Source organism: Taurulus bubalis, assembly GCF_910589615.1.
Source record: "Taurulus bubalis genome assembly, chromosome: 19".
NCBI lineage: Eukaryota > Metazoa > Chordata > Actinopteri > Perciformes > Cottidae > Taurulus > Taurulus bubalis.
In genome coordinates, this window is record NC_136607.1 from 12,037,814 (window position 1) to 12,057,740 (window position 19,927).

Consider the following 19,927-nt stretch of genomic DNA (forward strand, 5'->3'; position numbering starts at 1 on the left):
AAAACAACTGGATAAGAGGCAATGAGTATTTATAAATACTTAGTCACAACCTAGAAACGAGAAGGAGAAAAAAAGAGAAGGAAGCCACGTTCATTGGCTGCAAACACCAGACAAACTCATCATCATCCCACTCAAACTCCAACATGAATGAACACATTGATTGCAGGACTCACAATACAAATTCCTCATCAGCAGGGACATTATACGCCTGTAGTGCAAGTGAAAGCTTTCAGATTGGTGTTGGGCTAAATACACTTGACTGCACTAGAAACAAAGATGACAGAGAAAAAAGAGAAAGGATGTTGTGATTGGAGATACCAACAGCAGTATATAATGCAGTGAGCTCGGTCTAAAATCACTGTGATTGGATCCAATATGATAAAAGGATACAGTCAAAGAAGTATTCAAATCCTTTACATTAATGAAAATGCACGTAAACAGCATTTTGCATGCGTACAGCTGCAGCAATGGGAGTTGAGTAAAGTTGGAAAGATATTCCGGTTCGGACTTATCTTTCCAACTTTACCTAGCAATGGGCAACTCATTTTAACTATGCTATTTAACACATTATTGGGTATTCTCATTTTATTAAATGATCATAGTTTGTAATATCCCATTCTGCAAAGTAATTATAGTTATTAGCTGACAGATAATTGTAGTGCATTAAAAAGTGCAGTAGTTTAAAGTTTAAAGTTGGACTATTATGTAAAAGTGAACTTTGTGAATTATTCTTTTCATTTTCTGGACTATATCCACATACAGTATCTTAAGCTGCACAATGCATCTAAAAAATAGGAGTAGCTGTGAGTTGGTCCGACGACATAGTTGCATAGGACAGACATCAAGGAAACAAGGAAGAAAGCAGACAAGGAAGCACAGAGGAGGCTGTGTGAGTGTTGGAATAGGACACTGCTTTGTTCAACAGTAGGGGAGGAGGGTTAGTTGCCTGAATCGGTACATACAATCTGCCAGGGCGGGCAATCCCGTCGTTATCTCTGTCAAGCTGTGCTAGTAACGTCTCTTTCACATATCTGTCTTTCCTGGACTCCTCGGATTTCTACCCAGAGATGTCAAAGCGAGTCCGGAGCAGAGAGGTCTGCGCGGACTGCAGCGCTCCGGGTATGATGTCAGACGAGCTAGCTTTAGCTGCCCAGCTAGCCAGCTAGCCCCCACTACAACTTACCAGCTAGCTAACCCGCGGTTATCGATACCAACGGCCGGGTAATTGATTAGCAGTTACCGGGATAGATATCTGTGACGCTTGTTAACGCTGTGTGTTCTTCTTGTGGAAACATTTATAACGAGTTGTGTCTGTGTGGCGTTAATAACTTGCCCCTCCGCTTGAACTGCCTTGAATGGAGGTTTTTAATCAGATACATTAGCTTTGTATTGACTAACTTGCAGATAACAAGTAGCTAATTGTCGCACAACAAACCCCCCACGCCTGGTTGCGTTTGTGATTTGTGATATTTGGATGTGACGAAGACACCAGGAAGCAACCGAAGTGTTATTTGTGACCGTCAATTAGCGAGTATTCCTCGCGTGGTCAGAGTTAAATGCTTTTTTAATATATATATATATGTGTGTGTGTGTGTGTGTGTGTTATCCCAGAGCCACGCTGGGCCTCTGTTAACAGGGGGGTGTTGGTCTGCGATGAGTGCTGCAGCATCCACCGAGGTCTGGGGCGACACAGCTCTCAGGTCCGACATCTGAACCATTCCCCGTGGCCACCCTCCCAGTTACAGGTGAGGAGCCTCTGTCCCAAATACACCCAACACGTCCAGGTGCAAGTGTGGAGAATCTATTGGTGTCAAAGCTGTGATTTAGAGAATGCAATGGCTGCACAACCAGACTCACCATCAATTGACTAGAGGGACACCCTGATGTCTAATGGAGGCAAACTGTTATGTGGTTTCACGTTGCAGATGGTTCAGACACTTTACGGGAATGGAGCTAATTCCATATGGGAGCACAGCCTTCTGGACCCTTCTTCTTCTTCAGGGAGTGGGAAACGCAAAGCCAACCCCCAGGACAGAGTTCAGTAAGTGCTTTTAGGTGTTTTGATGCATCCGTTCTGATTCTGGTATGCTTGTGTGCACTTTGATATAAAGCTCTATTGGCATGATTGATTTCCACAGTTAAGGTCAGTGAACATGGATAATTGGCCCTCTGTATCACGATGAACACGACTCATGAGTGGTCAGTCTCAAGTACCTTTAAGAAATAAAGGGACTTGCAGATGGGAAACACACAACCAATTGAATGTTCGGTTAAATGCAAGTGGCCATATCCTCCTCATGTTTGCCATGTACGATCAATTTGACAATTGTGTTGCCTATTCACAATAGTGACATTTAAAAGGGGTTTCCTTTTTTTGTAAATACTTTTTCAAACAAACAGTATGGGCTGTAACTGGGAAGACATAACAAAAAATACGTGATGTGATGTAGTCATTGACATCCACTGCCATGTATAAACACAAGGTCGTTCTGGTGGGGCTGGTGCAGTAAAGATAAACAGTCGGCCACATATAAACACAGCCATGCTAAACCCTGACCCTCACACTGAGAGTAAACGCATTCACTCACCAGACAAAAAACAGACAGTGAGTACGCATTGCACCAAACCGAAGCAGCTGTCCTCGATCCCAAATAGAGGATTCGAGATGAATGCCGTCTTATTGGGTGTTTCCATTGCAGGGACTTTCACAGGGGTTTAAGGAAATAAACCTGTGTTTCGACAGTAAGAACCAGAACTACATTTAGTTCCTGTAGGATAGATGCAGGTGTGAAACAGGGGATTGTAGTTTCTGATTATTATTGAACTATTGGGGCGGAGTTGTGTGAGTTGCTGAGCACTCAGACCTTGCAGCTGCTTGTACTTCCTTAATTCGCAAAACAAGGAAGTATTGTACTATTTATGTTCTGACGTGGGTTGGAGTTTTCTCATTGTCTATTAATGTAAAAAACAAAACAAAGATATGCTTTGTGGCTAGCTTCCCCACTAATTTGGTATCCTGTAATGCCGTTTGTCTGTACAGAGATCGTATATATTAGTGAGAGAGAGAGAGGTTTTTTTCAACAATTTGCAACCCTATTGCAAGAGTAGGTGGGGTTCAGAGATGGAGAGCCACTGACAATTTGTATTCTTTTATTTGTTTTAAGGGATGCAATATATGCAGAATCCTGTGAAGTGACCTTGTAGATTACGTAATGGAGGAATCGATTTGCCACCAATTAAATACTGTTTTGGGAATAGTTGTTTGTCTTAAACGAACACATTATAATGTGAAGTCATTTTAAAATTGCAATTATGCTCCATATGTTCAATTTTCCTGGTTTTAGATGTGAGCAAGTTGTGTTGTTTCTAGTCCCAACAAGACAGAGTTCATCAAAGCCAAATATCAGATGTTGGTGTATGTCCATCGGATGCCTTGTCGGGAGGATGACAGTGTTACCGCAAAAGACCTCAGCAAGGTGAGAAATGTCTCTATTTTTTAATTCTGTGTTAATAATCTCTACATGCCTCATCCCAACATTGTTCCATCAAATAAGCTTCTTTGAGCTTCACCAATAGTGGTGTGGTGAAATAAAGCCAAACATTTGCACAATTTGCAATCACTTGCTTGATCATTGCACAGTATCTGCTTTAGGCTTTTAACTGTGACCACTTCCTCTAAATTTCAGAAATGGTTTGGTCTATTTCGAGATTGACTTTGAGTCTTCAGTGTTGCCAGTATTCATACTGCCACTCATACTGCCACCATGTTCTTGTAATAGGACTGTGACTATTGTATAGTATAGCATGTCTGACCTCAAGTCTCTTCTTGGATTTGTGCTCTGAATTCTCTATTAGAGTTCTGGGCAGGTCTATCACCTGGGCAGGTTTATGCTCTTCTCAATCGAATTCCCAATCAAACTACTTGTCGATCTCCTTTCAGCAACTTCACTCCAGTGTTCGGACTGGAAACCTGGAGACCTGCCTAAGACTCTTATCTTTGGGAGCACAGGCCAACTTCTTCCATCCAGTAAGTGTAGTGGAACAAGCAAAAAACACATTGTGAGATTACACCGTTAACGTTGACATAATATTGATGCGTCATCATTGTGTTTTTTATTTTTTTTGGGACAACAGGAGAAGGGAAACACTCCTCTGCACATAGCAGCAAAAGCCGGACAAGTGTTACAAGCAGAACTGTTGGCAGTTTACGGAGCTGATCCCGGGGCTCTGGACTCCAGTGGAAAGACCCCTATCGATTATGCAAGGTAAAGCAGGGCCCATGTTATCAATTCAGCTTATCTTTTTTAATTAGTTGTTCTAAGCGATGCTTATTAGTTATGAGCACCAACACTTTGTAATGTTACTCACATATCATTCGAGGGATAGTATAGATCGTATGGTTTTGAAGCATTGAGGTATATGCCTATCACAGATAGTTCACAGGCCATGATTTCTGGAGAGCTCTGGTAAAACCTCACTGTGAGGAAATGTAGAAAACATAGCCAACCGTTTTTACTGTTGCCATTCGCATGACTAACCTTTAGTGTGGCCGCAAGCATCGCCTTAACAGACACAGTCCAACTCACTAGTGGCAGGAAATGATACACATCCTTTGGAGATTGCCCACAGTTGTATTGTACACAGAACGAAAACTGTGGTTATAGCATATTCTATTCATATATTTCAATGTTAATGAGAAAATTATGCACATTATGACTGAGAAGGGAAGTGACAAGTTAAACAAAAACGTGTCGAAACGGGTAGAAAATGCATCATTAGAAACAGGGAAAGGAGAATCTCCAGCAGCAATATTTCGACTGCCTTGCACTACAATGAAGATTAGACGCAGACCCAGTGGCATTCTGTCAGAGTAATTCAATTAGAGTATGAAGAACTGAGGCAGGGGAGGAAAGAAAGAAGAAATCTGTTGCACAGTTTGCTCGCTCTATCTATCAGCTCAGCTTTACTGTTTTTATTACTGTTTGTTTATATTACTTTTTTATTTCACTATGTGTCTCTTGTGTGCACTTTACCTGTCTGCTACTGTAATCCTGCAATTTTCCCACTGCGGACTAATAAAGGAATATCTTATCTAATCTTAACTAGTTTATCAAAATTTGGAACAAAGACCGAGACGTAAAAAATAGATTTAAGAATATGATCAAAATAGTCTGACAGTGATTTGTAATGTTACTTATTAGTGTACGTATTTTACAAAACACATTATATGATCGAGATAATATCTGTATTGCACATAGATTCTGGCGCGAATATTTTTTACTAAGCAAAATAAAAAGTAAAAGCTACAACTATTTTGTAGTGCTTCTGGCATAACCAAGGTTTAGCGGTGTGTAAACGGTACCACTCACCAGGCCCAGGTAACACCCACACACCTTCTGCCACAGTTTCACGCTCATTACTTAGAAACTGAGTTACCAAATCAACTTTGTGCTTTCTATTAAAATTGTGTTGTTGTCGACACAACGTTTTGCCATGGATTCATTTAAAGTCCTGAGGCATTCTGTAGCCTTAGAACAGTGTCATATTTCTGAAACATTCTTTCATTCCTAATCTGTGCAGACAAGCTGGGCATCAGGATCTGGCAGAGAGGCTAGTGGAGATACAGTATGAGCTCACTGACCGCTTAACGTTTTACCTTTGTGGACGAAGGCCAGGTAAGGTGGCATTGCTGCTGCATGGCATGTTAGAGCTGATGTTTTATTTTATTCTCTGGTAGTTGCTTACTGTCATGTCCTTGTTTTGTTGTAGATCACAGAAATGGACAACACTTCATCATTCCACAGATGGCAGACAGGTATTAGATATTTTTATCTGTACGTCCGTCTGTCCTGTCTATTCTCCTGAACTCGATATATCGGGAAAGCTTGGGAGGGAATTTCTTCACATTTGGCACAAACTGCCACCTGGACTCAATGATGAATCGATTTTGGTGGTCAAAAGTCAAGGTCGCATGGACCTCAGGTCCGTACCATTTTTGGGAATGCAAAATTTCAGAAACAAGGTCTGCAAGTTTCTTCAAATTTGGCAAAAAAAACGTTCCCTTGCATCAGGTTGAACTGATTAGATTTTGGTCGTCAAAGGTCACTGTGACCTCACAAAACAAGTGTCAGGCCATCACTCAAGAATTCCTCGTCTTATTATGACAGTCATGGATGTAAACTGCAATTTGACTCATCGGCGGAGGCATTCAAGTGCAAGGTGGTAATTCTAGTTTAAGTCATAATTGGATTATTTTTTTTTTTTGCACCTCCTTGTTTTACAGATCTTGTTATACACAGAAAAAAAATGGTGATACAGTAAGCTCTGAGTGACTCGTAGCTAGCTGCTTGTCGATGCTATGTGTACTTAAAATAATTACAATCTTATGCTTATCATATCCTCTGCTGCATTCTTTTGATGGATAAGAAATAAGTGAGTATGTGTTGCCATTGTTTCTCTCTTTGTTTGTGTGGACTTTTGATGGCAGAAAAATGATCAATTCTTTGTTTTTGCTCAAAGCAGCCTGGATTTGTCAGACTTTGCAAAAGCTGCAAAGAAGAAGCTCCAGTCGGTGAGACATTCTTACATGTGGTTCAAAAGTCAAGTATTCATTTGTTAATAAGTTATTTGAAAAGTGAAAGAAATTCTGCTTTATTTTTTTCCACAGCTAAGTAACCATCAGTTTGAAGAACTTGCCATGGATGTTTACGATGAAGTTGACAGAAGAGAAACGGATGCAGGTGAAATTGCAAGAATTGTAAAATTATACAACAAATAATTATTTGTATGCCTTTATTTTGACTTGGATCTCATTTGTTTCAGTGTGGTTGGCCACTCAGAACCACAGCACTCTTGTAACAGACACTACAGTTGTGCCTTTTCTGCCTGTCAATCCAGAGTACTCCTCTACCAGAAACCAGGCAAGTGATTGCACCAGTATTGCCCCGTGTTTTAACTTGACTTTGTTGTGAGCACTGGACTTAACATTGATGTCATATTTCTGTCCTTTGTGTGTTTTGATGTTCTCAGGGTCGTCAAAAATTGGCAAGATTTAGTGCTCATGAGTTTGCCACCCTGGTTATTGATATTCTAACTGATGCTAAACGACGGCAGTGGGGTAATTCCTGCGACAGTCCCAAAGGTACAATATATAGTTCTGTTTTTATTTTAACAGACCTTGAATTTCCTTGCTAACATACTTGTGATTCTTTATGTTTATATTGCATTAAATGTGTTCATTAGTATATACACAGAAGAGAAATCTGAGAATAAGCTGTGTAGTAAATTGGTTGTTGCAAGTAAGATTCAAGAAGCCAGTATTGGATTTTGCATGTAGATGTGGACTGTGTGGTTCAGCTATATAGGTCACAATTAGAATGTAGACGGTATTTAATGATGTTTGCACAGAAACGGTGCCAAACACAGATTTAATAATGAAAATTCTGTAAATTACAGCAAATCACATCACAGCCTTTTTGACTGTTAGCTGTGTAATAAAGAAGAGCTAGTCCTGATTATTTAGTTTTAAGTAACTGTAAATAAAAGGAGTTCCTTAGCCATTTGATTTATACAGCTGCCTGTAGCCAGCGGGGCACATTTGATCTCTCCTGCTTTGTTCTGGTGGTCCGCCTGCAGGGAGTGTGGAGCTGATCCTTCAGGGAATAGACAGTCGCCATAACAGTGATAGCCAGGACAATGACCAGCCCGATTACGACAGCGTGGCATCAGATGAAGAACCAGTGCAAGAGGCCACCTGTGGGGACAGCTGTAATGATGGAAGGACCAAGGTTAAAGATTGTTGGAACCTGCTATTATACTCTCCTGAGATATTAGGGATATTGCTTTATGTTTCAAACTGAACAAATGCTTTCCTGTGTCACATGTTCTGCCACAGAGCTCAGAGTCATCTGACCTCTCTGATGGACCAATCACAGTACAGGAATTCATGGAGGTGAAGACGGCCCTCAATGCATCAGAAGCCAAAATACAACAGCTTCTTAAAGTCAACTGTAACCTCAGTGAAGAGCTGCGGAGCATGCAGGGCAAGGTTAGTAAATGAACATGTAATTGCTACGCAAAGTGGGAATCGTACTGCAGATCAGTGTTCCTTCTAATGTGCGCGGCCGCGCAGGCCAGTCGAAGTGGCTGCGCAATAGATTTTTCAGATCGCGCACATTTTTCAGACCGCACAAACGATTTTTTTTCAGGGGTTAAAAATCTTTTTTGCGCCAGTGTTTCTGAGATAGGAGTGAGCCATCTTCACAATAATAAGATCTTTGATGTGACGTGTCGAGTCTCCTTGACCAATCAGCGTCCCGTTTCTCGACATGCGCTCTCTGTACCTCTGCTAGCGCTCTGCCTCCGTTAGCACCCCCCACCCCCGCTCAGTGCTGAAAAAAATGTGCTGCAGATCATGTCCATGTTTCTTTTTTTTTTTTGCAGGAATATGGCCAAACTCAGTATTACTTTACTTATAGTTTGCTTTCCATCTCTTTAATTAGATGGTAGTACACATTAATATGTCAAGACCCATAATTAGAGGCCACTTTGTTCTGGATTCATTGTATTTCAATCTTCCTTGATATTTGCTAGAGTTGGTCGCCTTTTAACATGTAGTGTTAAAGTTTTAGTCTGTGTTCTAGACTTGATCCTTCCCCATGTTACTAGAGACATTTAGTAATTTGATTTCACCACGGACATTAGTAATTTTTGTTTTGGCCATGCCTGTTTGAATGTGTCAGACACCGCTTCCTTTTTCATAATTATACTATGTATAAATAATACAGTCCATGAATTTGTAGCTGCATAGAAGACCAGATTTTCACCTATAAGTGGATGAAAATGTCATACAAGGTCATAACACCATACATTTTTGATTGTAATTCTCCACTAGTGCTACAGAGAAAATTGCTGCTATGTTTCTGGATGGGGGAAAGTTCCTGTGGTTATAATTTATCTTTGGGTTTCCTCTGCTTTGCTGCCCAGTGAAACAGTAACAAGTGTAGAGTTCCTTTTGATCAAAACCAGATTGAGGATTCAAAAGTCATATATGAAAAGTACTAATAAACAAATGGTAACAACAGTGGACTTTATGATCCGTCATTGTAAATCATATGAACTATCATATAGCCACCTAAATGTTGCAGTGATTAGAGTTTGCGTGGCAGAATGCACGCAGTTATCAACCACAGATCAAAAGTCCAGGGATCCGATGAGTTTATTTTGTTTGTCTGTCCTTAGTTGTCGCTACTGAGCCCCTGATAATGTTGCCAATGTCTCATCCTAAGGGCAACATTTGCATGCTTAGAAAACATATATTGTTTATATAAAAGACAAGGAAGGTTTATGAGAGAAGGCTGCATTTCATTTGGTTTTCTTCTTTCCATCAAAATTCTCCAGAGCAAATTTAATTTCTCAACACAATGTTCTGCTGCCTCCTGCTGCTGGTTTTTGAAGTCCATACCATACTGCTAAAGTGGACATCCTCCATTGCAGTCCCTTCTCTTCCTGACCCTTTTTGCACCAACCAAAACCTCAAATGCTGACACAGTGAACCTTAAGACATACCTCATATTTTAATAATTTAGTTCTGTATTCAGTTAATTTGTTGACTATATGTTAACTTGCATAATACTATGGACTGTAACTGTTGACAGAAAACAGAACGGGTTACGTTCCCCAACGCTTTCTTCCGTTTACAAGTGCTGTTCTTGTAAATAAGGGCGACCACTTGTTCAGCAGTTTCTCAAGGGTTCATGCTTCAGAAATTGCTATCAACACACACCGTCAGCATTTCATTTGTAGAAAAAAAACACACATTTTTGTTGTGAGAAAAGTTTTCATGAGAAACCCAAAACAAAGGTCACAATGAACTCGACAAACAGGAATTGCTCTTCTCCCAGAGGCGTAGCTGTATTCTACTCTATTATTGATGTCTGTCTGAGCTTTTGTAAGGAGATCATCCCCCAGCTAGAGTGAACCTGAAAGATGTTTTGTTCTCTGCAGCTGAACTCCCTGCAGACTGAAAACACAACGCTGCGATGGCAACCCCCCAGCGGACAACAACCCCTCCAGGGTCCCTTCGGTCGACACCCACCCCGCGGAGGTCGAGCCATGTCCATGTATGAGACGGGATCTTCCCCCAGGCAGTACCCACACCGAGTCGAAGCGGCTCGGCCTGACGATGGAGTCATTTTACAACCCTTCCCAACCAATGTAAGCACAGGAGCACCAATGTTCCTGCTGGATTGTCCGCACAAAACCAAATAGTGATGCCTGGCTTGGGGCTGGTGTTGGTTTTTCATTAATTCATTCATTCATTCATTCATTGCATCTCAATAGAGTATGCTGAACTTGGTTTGACCCCTTTCTAGATTTCTAGGGGTCCTTTGGGGACGGCTGCTTCCTCCCTCCCTACCTTCCCCTCTTCCCCGTCCTGGTCGTGGGATGAGCGATCTCGAAGGGTTAAGTACAGGAGCCCCCCCCTCGGTTCAGACGCAGCCCCAGGGGACGGTGAAAGCTGTCCCCCTGCTTGACCCCACAGTCTTCTCTCTCCTGACATGCGTCTTTAAACTGCTTTTTATCGGTATCGCCTGCCTGCCTGCATGCACAACAGTGCCTCTGCTTCAGTTCAGTTATCTGAACGGGTCCAGAGCTGCTTCGGCTCAAGTGCACATCAGAAGTGACGATTGCTGTTTGAATGACGAGACCGCAGAGTCCAATCTCCATGAAAGATAGATGAAATGGCTCCTCACAATGTGCTTATTAGTCCTAGCCATAAGTGCAGTTTACATCAGGATTTCTTTGCTACTAATCGCATCCACTGCAGTACAGGCTGTGACACCACAACGACCTGGTCGTCTCTTTTCTCTTCAACTGCTTTCAAATCAAATGTCTGGTAGAGTGAACTATCAGAAATGCATGATTCTGATTTGTCTACAGTTGCTGTGGTAATGCTAACCATACACACTATAGACTGTATTTGATTGACTGCGATTTGCTGATGTCTCTTTAGGGCTGCAGTCTGGAAGGACAGAGTATGATGCTGGAGAGCGATTACGACACTACGCCAAACCACTCTGAACTGGAGGAGGCTGGGTGAGAACATCTGTGTTAACTTTGTCCCCACCTTATGCAAAATAGCAATGATTGATCCTCACTACTGTTTTTGAAATACAATTTAGATTTTAAACACTATTTTCTCTGTGAAGGTTTGTAAATATGTCTATATTTCACTGCTGAAATCCTCATTGTATTTGTTAAAATTAGCCAATTGTTTCTTCAAATTCATACTGTAAAAAAAACGTTTTGTCATTGATATTAAGTTATCAGAAGAAATGGAACTGGAGCAGTCTGACTGTATAGGACTATGTTCACATATTTGAACTTGTACTTGGCTTGTAATTCAAGTAAGGTGCCAGTTGCAAAAAACAACACATGAGCCAGAGCCAGTAGCACATGTCATCTGATTATAGTCACTGCTATGTGTTAAGTAGTATAAATGAATGTAACCAACTATCTACTGAATATACAACCCTAATAGCTAGTTTTAAGTCAACAACTGTTAGTTTTAGTACTATTTTGGGTTCATAAATGTGTGGTTTAGATGGAACCTACTGAATTGCTCCCCAGACCTAAACTCTGCTGCATTGTTGTAATTCCAAATTACAAGCCAGACTGCATTTGTTTTGCTACAGGGAACCGCAGTGTTTTGCTTCATTTAGCAACAAATCAGAAATAACCATCGGAATCCCAAACTATAATGTGTGTGTGTGTGTGTGTGTGTGTGTGTGTGTGTGTGTGTGTGTGTGTGTGTGTGTGTGTGTGTGTGTGTGTGTGTGTGTATAAACCTGTGTCTGTATGAGTTGTAATGCAAATAGCAGTACACCGTGGTAAAGAATGTTTTACTTTTCCTTTACAGCAGCCCTCTTCCAGCCTCTGAAGCAGGGGAGCCGAGGGAGGAGGGGCAGGAAGATGCCACCCTGCCATGCACAGAGGACGTCATCTGTAAGACGGAGCAGATCACTAAGAACATACAGGAGCTTCTGAGAGCTGCCCAGGAGACCAAGCATGAAAGGTAGCTCATGATTGATGATATTACAAACTGTCACATTTGTCAACTTGCATTTCTAAAATAGCAAATGTATTAAAGGTTGGTTGATAATTCCTAAAAGTCAAATTGATGTATTTCCACCGCGATTAGTAGTAGTTCTGTTCTCTTTAAGTGAGTGGTGTTTCATCCTCCGTCTCAGCTGCTTCTAGGTCAGTGGTTTTCAATAGTAGCCAAGCAGCACTCCCAGCAGTGAGAGCCACCGACTTAGCTTCATAGACTGGCCTCTGTCCTGTCTGCTGGGGGTAGGCATTGGGTCCGAAAACACAGCTGACAGGAAACAAACACCACGTGACCACGTATTCCCCTGGTGCCTGCCAAATCCGTAGGGAGCCAGTTTAGCCAAACGGGTTTCTTGTGTTCACCCATGTATTCACATGCTGGTTTCTGGGGGGGGGAGGTGAGGGGACTTCCCAGAAACTAGGGTCATATCTGTGTATCATATACAGCAGGTAGGCAGACTGTCAGACAGAAATGCTGCAGTTGGGTAAACAGCAGGGATATTTAATGATGGCACATCATTCTTTGCCAACTGAGCTGGATTGAATAGTCAAGTATGAGGTACTGTGTCTACGATTGAAAAGTGTGTTATTGAGCCAAGCAGCAGAATTTAACATTTCATATTTAAATGAAATATGCAGTATACTGTACTCATAAAGGGTATTTACTGTTGGCACAAGGAACATTATCTCAGGTGGCTTTTTTTTGTTGTCTCATGATAAGGTTTGTGGTTTGTTTTTCATTGATGTTGCTATACATGGAGCAAGAGTGGTTGATCACCCATTCAGCCTTTTCTTCTCTGTCTCCCGCAGCTTCCTGCCTTGTTCAGAAAATATCTGCATGGCTGTAACAGAGATGGCCGCCCTGTTTCCTAAGGTAAGATGACTCCCACCAACAGCGTTAGGTCCCTCCCCCCGGCAATTACGGGATTTGTTGTTTGTTTGGAAACAGCCAAAGGGAATCTTAAATTACTTGTTTCGACCGGGTATGCCCTGTTCATTGCATTACTTAGTTTTATATCTACCATTTATTGGATTACTTTGCTTTATGTTCACTCACACACGCAGCCCACTGACCACAATGAGGGTTTATTTATGGAAGTTGTCATGTCGGGCCTTTACCGAGTCTCCATCATCCCCTCCTTTTCCACAGAGGCCGTCCTCGGAGACGGTGCGAGGGTCTCTGTGCCTGCTCACTTCAAGTGCCAGCCGGCTCCATGGAGAGTGCCAGAAGGCTGCGCAGCACAACCCCAGCGCGTCGGACATCCAGCTGGTCACTCAGCAGGTCATCCAGTGCGCCTATGACATTGCCAAAGCTGCCAAGCAACTTGTCACTGTGACAACCAAAGAAAACAACAACTAACAAAACCTAAAGACAATCCTGATGCACCCAAAATAGTTTATCAAATAAGTTGCTCATTTCAATTTAATCAGTGTTAACACTATTTTTCTCCCCTTATGAATCAGTGTAAGCATTCAGATACATTCCTGTGGAAAAAAAGATGCAACAAGCAAATTTACAGATTGTTGAAAACATTTATTAATCTTTCTTTTGTCATGGTAGTACAGAGTAAACAAACATCTTAGAGCCATAGGACATAATGTTACTATTACTTACCTATAACAGTTCACAAATCCAGTGTGTAGATCTAGAAAAATTAGAACAGCAAGCAATTGAGCCTCCTCCATTGTACTTTTCCACATAGACGTCATCATTCGGGCTCCTTGAGGTTGGGTGTCAGGCATGCCCCAGGGGACAAAAGCTGCAGACACCTGGCATCAAGGGTCATAATAGATTAACCTCCATCGACACCAGTGATCAGTTTATTTTCCTTTAGACATTTTAAATGTATTTAAGATGCAATGACAGTATTTTAATCTTGAACCATAGTTATGCCACTTGCTTAGTGTTAAGATGTTTGTTTGGTGAGCAAACTGTGGTTTTAAAAGTCGCTTCAGTGCATTGAGTCCTGTGTAAGGCCAGCAGTACCAAGAGCGTGCAAACCTTCATTCCATCCAGCAGATGATGTCACTGTTCTGTCAAGTATCAGTAGTTTCTGGAGTTCTAATGTTACAGCCATACTTCTGATAGTGTGTGTGTGTTTGCGTGTGTTTGCGTGTGTGTGTGTGTGTGTGTGTGTGTGTGTGTGGGTGCAGTTGTCACAGAGATGGCCCGTGTGAAATCCATTTTGAATCAATTTTAAAAACCATTATGCAAATATATAAGATGTATGTATCCATATAATTCTTTACCAAAATAACCCAAATGCTATTCTATTTATAAACTGTATGTCTAAGAAAATATCAATGTTTATTTTCATAAGCTTTTGTTTAACATGATGCTCCTCACAGATTAACTTTTCTTCTGAGGTTTGGGACGTCTCAGCTGGCAGTAAATTCTGGGCAGCTTGTGATCTGTTTCTTTGGTGTGGTGCTGTAACTCCAGTGTGTTAGGTGCTCCCTGTGATCACGTACGTACAGCTGTGGTTTACATTCGCCGATTAAGTAAACGTGCCCTCAAAGTTCGAGTACCTGTTGTACAACTTGCCTCTAATGTGTCACCTGTTGTTGTGAGCCAGATACGTTTCAACCAGGGGTGGAAAGGGAACCAGAATACCCTAAGGGGAGTAAAGTTAATTTGTCTAAGTAATTGTGCAAGTAAAAATGAAATGAGCTTTCCCAGGCTGTCTAGGCAAACGTTGGCACAATACATCATAGACGAGTATTAAAATGTACTTAAATCATCTTCAGTACAGATTATTACACCATTATTGTCTTCTGGAAATGTCAAGTCTAAAAGTGTTTTTGTTTTTACAAAAAACAACACAACTTTACTCAAGGTCCACTCACTAACTTGTTTAATGAATATTAAGCTACATTGTACAGTTTGCTCTTGTTTTGTATCTTCTTTTTTTAACTTTCATTTTCCAACTCGTTCCATTTATTTTCTTCTTTTGATTGGCCTGATCAGAGAACTGTGAAGACTGTTTTGATATCAGCCACCAATTACTTTAATTTGACTTGTTTTGCACTGATGTACTTAATGCAAACTATGTAACCTTTTAGTAACTCTGTAATGTTCATTATACTTAAACATCCATCGACAGTGTGTTAACATTGGCCTCCAGAAGTGCTCATAACAGACCAAGAAAGGCTGCTTTTGGACAAGCAATGTGCATGTTATTGCTTATGAGTTCAGCCTTTTTGAATGTGTTATTTATTATTTCTTGCTTTTAAATGTTTATTTCAAAGCAGATATGATGATTCGGCCATCGGTAGGTAACCAACAACACTACACAACAATTCCTTTAAAAGGAAAGTCACGTGAGCCAACGTTGTATTGGGTTACTTTCCACCTCCTGGTTTCCAGCCTGACATTGAATTCCCTGTAACGTAAAGCCTCCCACTGCCTCTGTGGTCGACAACAACCCCTGCCTTAGGTTTAATAAAGTATAATATACCTCACCCAGCTCGTTGTCGTGTCCGTGTGTGACTTGTGGACAAACCGCGGGCTTCAACACGCCCGTGTACAAAGTCCCACCTGTTGGAGAAGGAGCAGAGCGATGGGGGCTGGCGGCGCGCGCCCGCTGCCCGTCTGACAAGAAGAGGAAGAGGAAGAGGAGTTCCGGGTTCTCTTCAGCAGAAAGCTGCTCGCGCTCCACCACGGAGGAAACATGTCTCTCCTGCTGGATAACCAATTCAAGGAGCTGCCTCCAGACAAGGCGATAGACACAAAGTTGTTCCTGGAGTCCGTCTCTCACATTCCGTCATTCTTTGGTGAGTATATCCTTTTTTATTTTTTTAAAGGTGCTACTTTGTCGCGGTGGTTCTGGTTACTGCGTCGCTGACATGTCCAGATGACTTATGTATGACTGGTTATTTCACACATACATACCAGAAGCGGAGCTGCCGAGTTATCGTGACCTGCTGTGGCATTTGAGCTCATAGAGAAACTCTTTGTTTACTCATTGAACAGAGCACATATTGGCCCCATTGTGCGCGAGACTATATGCATGCTCTGCATTGCCTCCCTCGGGTTGTACGTAAAGGCTGATTTGTATTCACCCTCCCTCTGAGCTATAGGGACGTGTCACGAAGTCATTCATATATTTAAAAATCTCAAATGTATGTTTTTCTTCCAGACTGCTTGGGATCAAACGTATTTGCAGTCATCAAATCCGACATTAATGGCAATATAGTGGTAAGATAGAAATCTGTCTGTGTATTTGTTTTTATACCATAGCATTGTTAGGAATATTCAAATATCAGTGGAAGGATGCAGCGCCTACGCCCAGACTTAATCCAAATATGCAATTTCAGAAAATTAAAGCGGTGTATCTGAAGGATCCTGCAAAGTACGTCACCCTGCAGGACATTGTGGAGGCTGAGCGAGAAGCCCACCCGGCAGAGTGGCCTAAAGTCGGAGCAACATTGGCTCTGATGTGGCTGAAAAGGTGAGCACTCCCTGATCGCACTGTTATGCCTCACACTGCATGTTGAACTTTCATACGGGACTGCATTTTGTATTTTCTTTAATACTGGGGTTCTCCTACAGGGGGCTCCGTTTTATACAAATCATGCTGCAGAGTTTGGCAGATGGAGAGAGGGATGAGAACAACCCCAACCTCATTCGAGTTAATGTCACCAAAGCATATGAAGAGGCGCTGAAGAAATACCATGGCTGGCTTGTTCAAAAGATTTTTAATGTGAGGAAAATGGCCCCCTTCCTGTTCCTAATAATTTATGGCGATATAATTGAAGGAGTGTACAAAGTCTGACAACAGCTATACTGTATGTTATCCCATTTGAACCTGTAGTTTGTTTATGTTGTTAATGTGACTGTAATGTTGTTTATGGGAAAACCCTTATTATTTGCTTATATTGTAGGTGTTGTTCCCATACCCTGTATTTAACTGTATCTTTATTGTTTTAAATGTACATTATTTTAAATGTACATGTTGTGAGCCTAATTTTCTTTTCCTTTTGGCCGTTACAGGTGGCGTTACATGCAGCTCCGTACAAATCCAACTTCCTCAAGGCTCTTTCAAAAGGAGAGGAAGTGAAAGAGGAGGACTGTTTGGCAAATGTGCGTCAGTTCCTCTGTACTTACACTGTCACTGTAGATGCCATCTACGAGATGTACACACACCTGAACGCGGAGCTGGACTACACTGTGTGATGTCCCGGGACATCTGTCAGACCTCTCAGGTGTTCAGTTTTCAAAAGTGTTTTTAATAAGATTGTTTTTATTTTTTCCTTTCAGTGTGATATTTATTTATTTAGATTACTTTGATTATGTCTTACTGAATATTACTACTGTATATTTAGTCTGCACACTATGAAATTGCCTTAAATTCAATCTAACATTATAGCAGAAGATTATGTTTGTGTTCCTATATATCATTTCAAATAATTGCAGGATTGTTACAGCAACAGTGTAGCTCTCACTCTTATGCAAATTGTGTGCGTGTGTTGTGGCTTTATTTATGACAATAACAGGTGTCTTTTCACCTGTTCCATCAAGTGAAGAATACAAGACTAAACATTATGACAGGAAACCTTTTTCTGTTCAAACTCTGATGTTCTCTGCCTCCTGGCCCTCGGTGTTACCTCCAAAAAATCATTTCAACTGTGCATTAATCCACTTGTGCCTTGTTTTAACTGTACAAATAAACAATGTTTTCAATCAATATATTAGCAATATTATTTTCCCTGCAGAGCATAACTGCACATCATGTGCACATTTATTCATAAATTATAGATTTTAGCTTTCTATAAATGCTTATTGATCAGGTATCTAGATGACATACTATGATCTAATATTCATTCATATATTGTAAGGCAATTGAGTCGTGTTGCAACTCGATTGACTTACAGTTCATGAATTTTACTATAGGTGGCGATGTTTACTTAATTTTGGCTTTTTAATCACATTTGTGTTCAAGCTACTGCATTAAATATTTTAAATTATGGTCAGTGATACAATTCATACACTACATGCAATGTTACAGTTCCAGTCGTTGCCAGATTTTAAATAACTGAACAGCAGTTCTGATTTGTTAAATATTTCTGAGGCTGATTGCTTGAAAAGTTTTTAGCAAGGTTATTTTGAACACTCGTTTTTTAAAATAAATCCGCAGTAACGGGGAAGAGAATCCTCGCTCTTCATGTCACTGAATTCCCCAGATCAACCAACCTTTTCCTCTGCCCAGTCTTACTTATCTGCAGTGTGTCCCAGAGGCCGGAGTGGCTCTGGTTCCTCTCCCAGAGGAGCCGGCGCTAATCGCCTCTGAGCGAGAGCAAGAGGAGCATGTCTGTAATCCTGTAGGTCTATCAGCAGAGCGGCCTGGCCTGTCCCGACTAATAGATATGATGGAAAAGCTCCAAGCGAGGCCAGAACACAGTAGGCTGAAGACGGGAAATAATTTACAACAATGCCTCAATGACAAAGCCGTTGACCTTTACTCTGATATATTTGTTATCTGCAATGAGGTCATCATTTGAATATTGCAGTTTTATTCCCAGCAGTGCATCTAAAGCCATTATTCACGGCATCTAGCTTATTTGTTTTGTAATGGACCACTTAAAATGGGTGTGCATTGTATTTCTATGGTGACCTAAACCACATTACTGCTACAGCATCCAATTTAGGAGGACAAATGAAGCAAAATAAGAGGTGCTGGCAGGCATACCGCCATCTGAGATTAGCAATTTAATAGCTGGGGAACAGCAGGCCCATTTCTACATAATGTAGAGGGTAATGTTATTGTGGAGAAGGCATGTATTTTTCATACACAAATGTAATATAAGCAAAGGCGAGGGAGGGCCTGTACATTTTCATTTACACATATGTATTTTGAAGTATTCAATGGCTCCTGCCTCAAATGTTGGCCATCCATCTAGACTAATGTAATTCACTATGATAACAAAATTAGCACTTATAGAGGAAGCAATCCAATAGCTTTCAGCTAAGGATTGATTTACATCACATTATAAACATGAGATTCTCCAGTGAAAAGGGAGATCTTTATAATATGAGATCCATGACTGAAAAAGAGACTTGCCAGGTGGTTAAGCCCTAAATCCCTTTGCAATAAAACCAGAAAAAATGCCTCATCTTTCCACAACTAGAAAATTCATAAATATAATAAAAGGGTCTCAGCTGCACGTCTGGACGATGATATGTAATAACACAAACTATGTGCTGGGTTTAGAAAATTTCATTTACTTGACAATCAAAAAGGGTTGAGGGATTAGGGTCATACAATGCAAAATGTAGTTATTTCAACAACATACTTCACAGAGAGCGCTCACCTGTTCATATATAGTAATTGCACTTTATAATTATAGAGACAGTTTGCCATATAACTCATTAGGCTGACATAAATAAATAGTATCACATAACCAGTGCAGACACACACAGACAGCTACTCAGTCATACGTCTCACACCATCAGAGATAATATAGCCCTGCAAAGAAGATATTATAAATGATTAAGGTGGCCTGCTCTCCAACATGGCACTCATATATACCCAGGCATTATGTAACAGTGTCACAACCTTCCAGAGATTATTTCATTCAAGAAAAATGTCCAAGCAAATGTCAACAAAAATACAACCAAAGGGCACATCTTGCTTGGCCTGAATTGCCACAGTGTTGATTTGGATAATGCAACAGTCCTAATACATTGTGCTGAGTAAGACTACTTTGAATCCATCAAGATGTTAGATTACATAACTTTCTCTATGGCTGCTTAACAAACAAAATCTATTCACATTTGTATACAAATGATCAAAAACTTCCTCATACGGCGGCCAGG

The 19,927-nt window shown here is 41.0% G+C and overlaps 2 protein-coding genes across 3 annotated transcripts; both read left to right on the forward strand.

The window, feature by feature from the left end:
- Positions 1-1,067: 1,067 nt before the first annotated feature.
- Positions 1,068-14,313, forward strand: git2b (G protein-coupled receptor kinase interacting ArfGAP 2b; the record flags this gene model as incomplete). 2 transcript variants are annotated; one of them, XM_079235342.1, is made up of 20 exons in its annotated part: positions 1,068-1,119; positions 1,612-1,745; positions 1,926-2,041; positions 3,371-3,476; positions 3,941-4,027; positions 4,135-4,265; positions 5,581-5,675; positions 5,770-5,815; positions 6,520-6,571; positions 6,668-6,740; positions 6,823-6,920; positions 7,030-7,141; positions 7,636-7,787; positions 7,895-8,047; positions 10,006-10,215; positions 10,374-10,463; positions 11,015-11,097; positions 11,921-12,076; positions 12,922-12,985; positions 13,262-14,313. In XM_079235342.1, 20 exons carry the CDS (start codon positions 1,068-1,070, stop codon positions 13,469-13,471), a joined length of 2,220 nt encoding a protein of 739 aa, XP_079091468.1. In that variant the 3' UTR covers positions 13,472-14,313. The 2 variants fall into 2 exon arrangements, with proteins under 2 accessions (XP_079091468.1, XP_079091469.1); XM_079235343.1 differs by having other exon boundaries at positions 11,924-12,076.
- Positions 14,314-15,782: 1,469 nt separating this feature from the next.
- LOC306751566 (glycolipid transfer protein-like) lies at positions 15,783-17,792 on the forward strand (the record flags this gene model as incomplete). Its single annotated transcript, XM_079235162.1, has 5 exons — positions 15,783-15,885; positions 16,251-16,309; positions 16,429-16,562; positions 16,664-16,814; positions 17,105-17,792. The coding sequence occupies 5 exons, from the start codon at positions 15,783-15,785 to the stop codon at positions 17,285-17,287; spliced, it is 630 nt and encodes a 209-aa protein (XP_079091288.1). The 3' UTR covers positions 17,288-17,792.
- Positions 17,793-19,927: the final 2,135 nt, after the last annotated feature.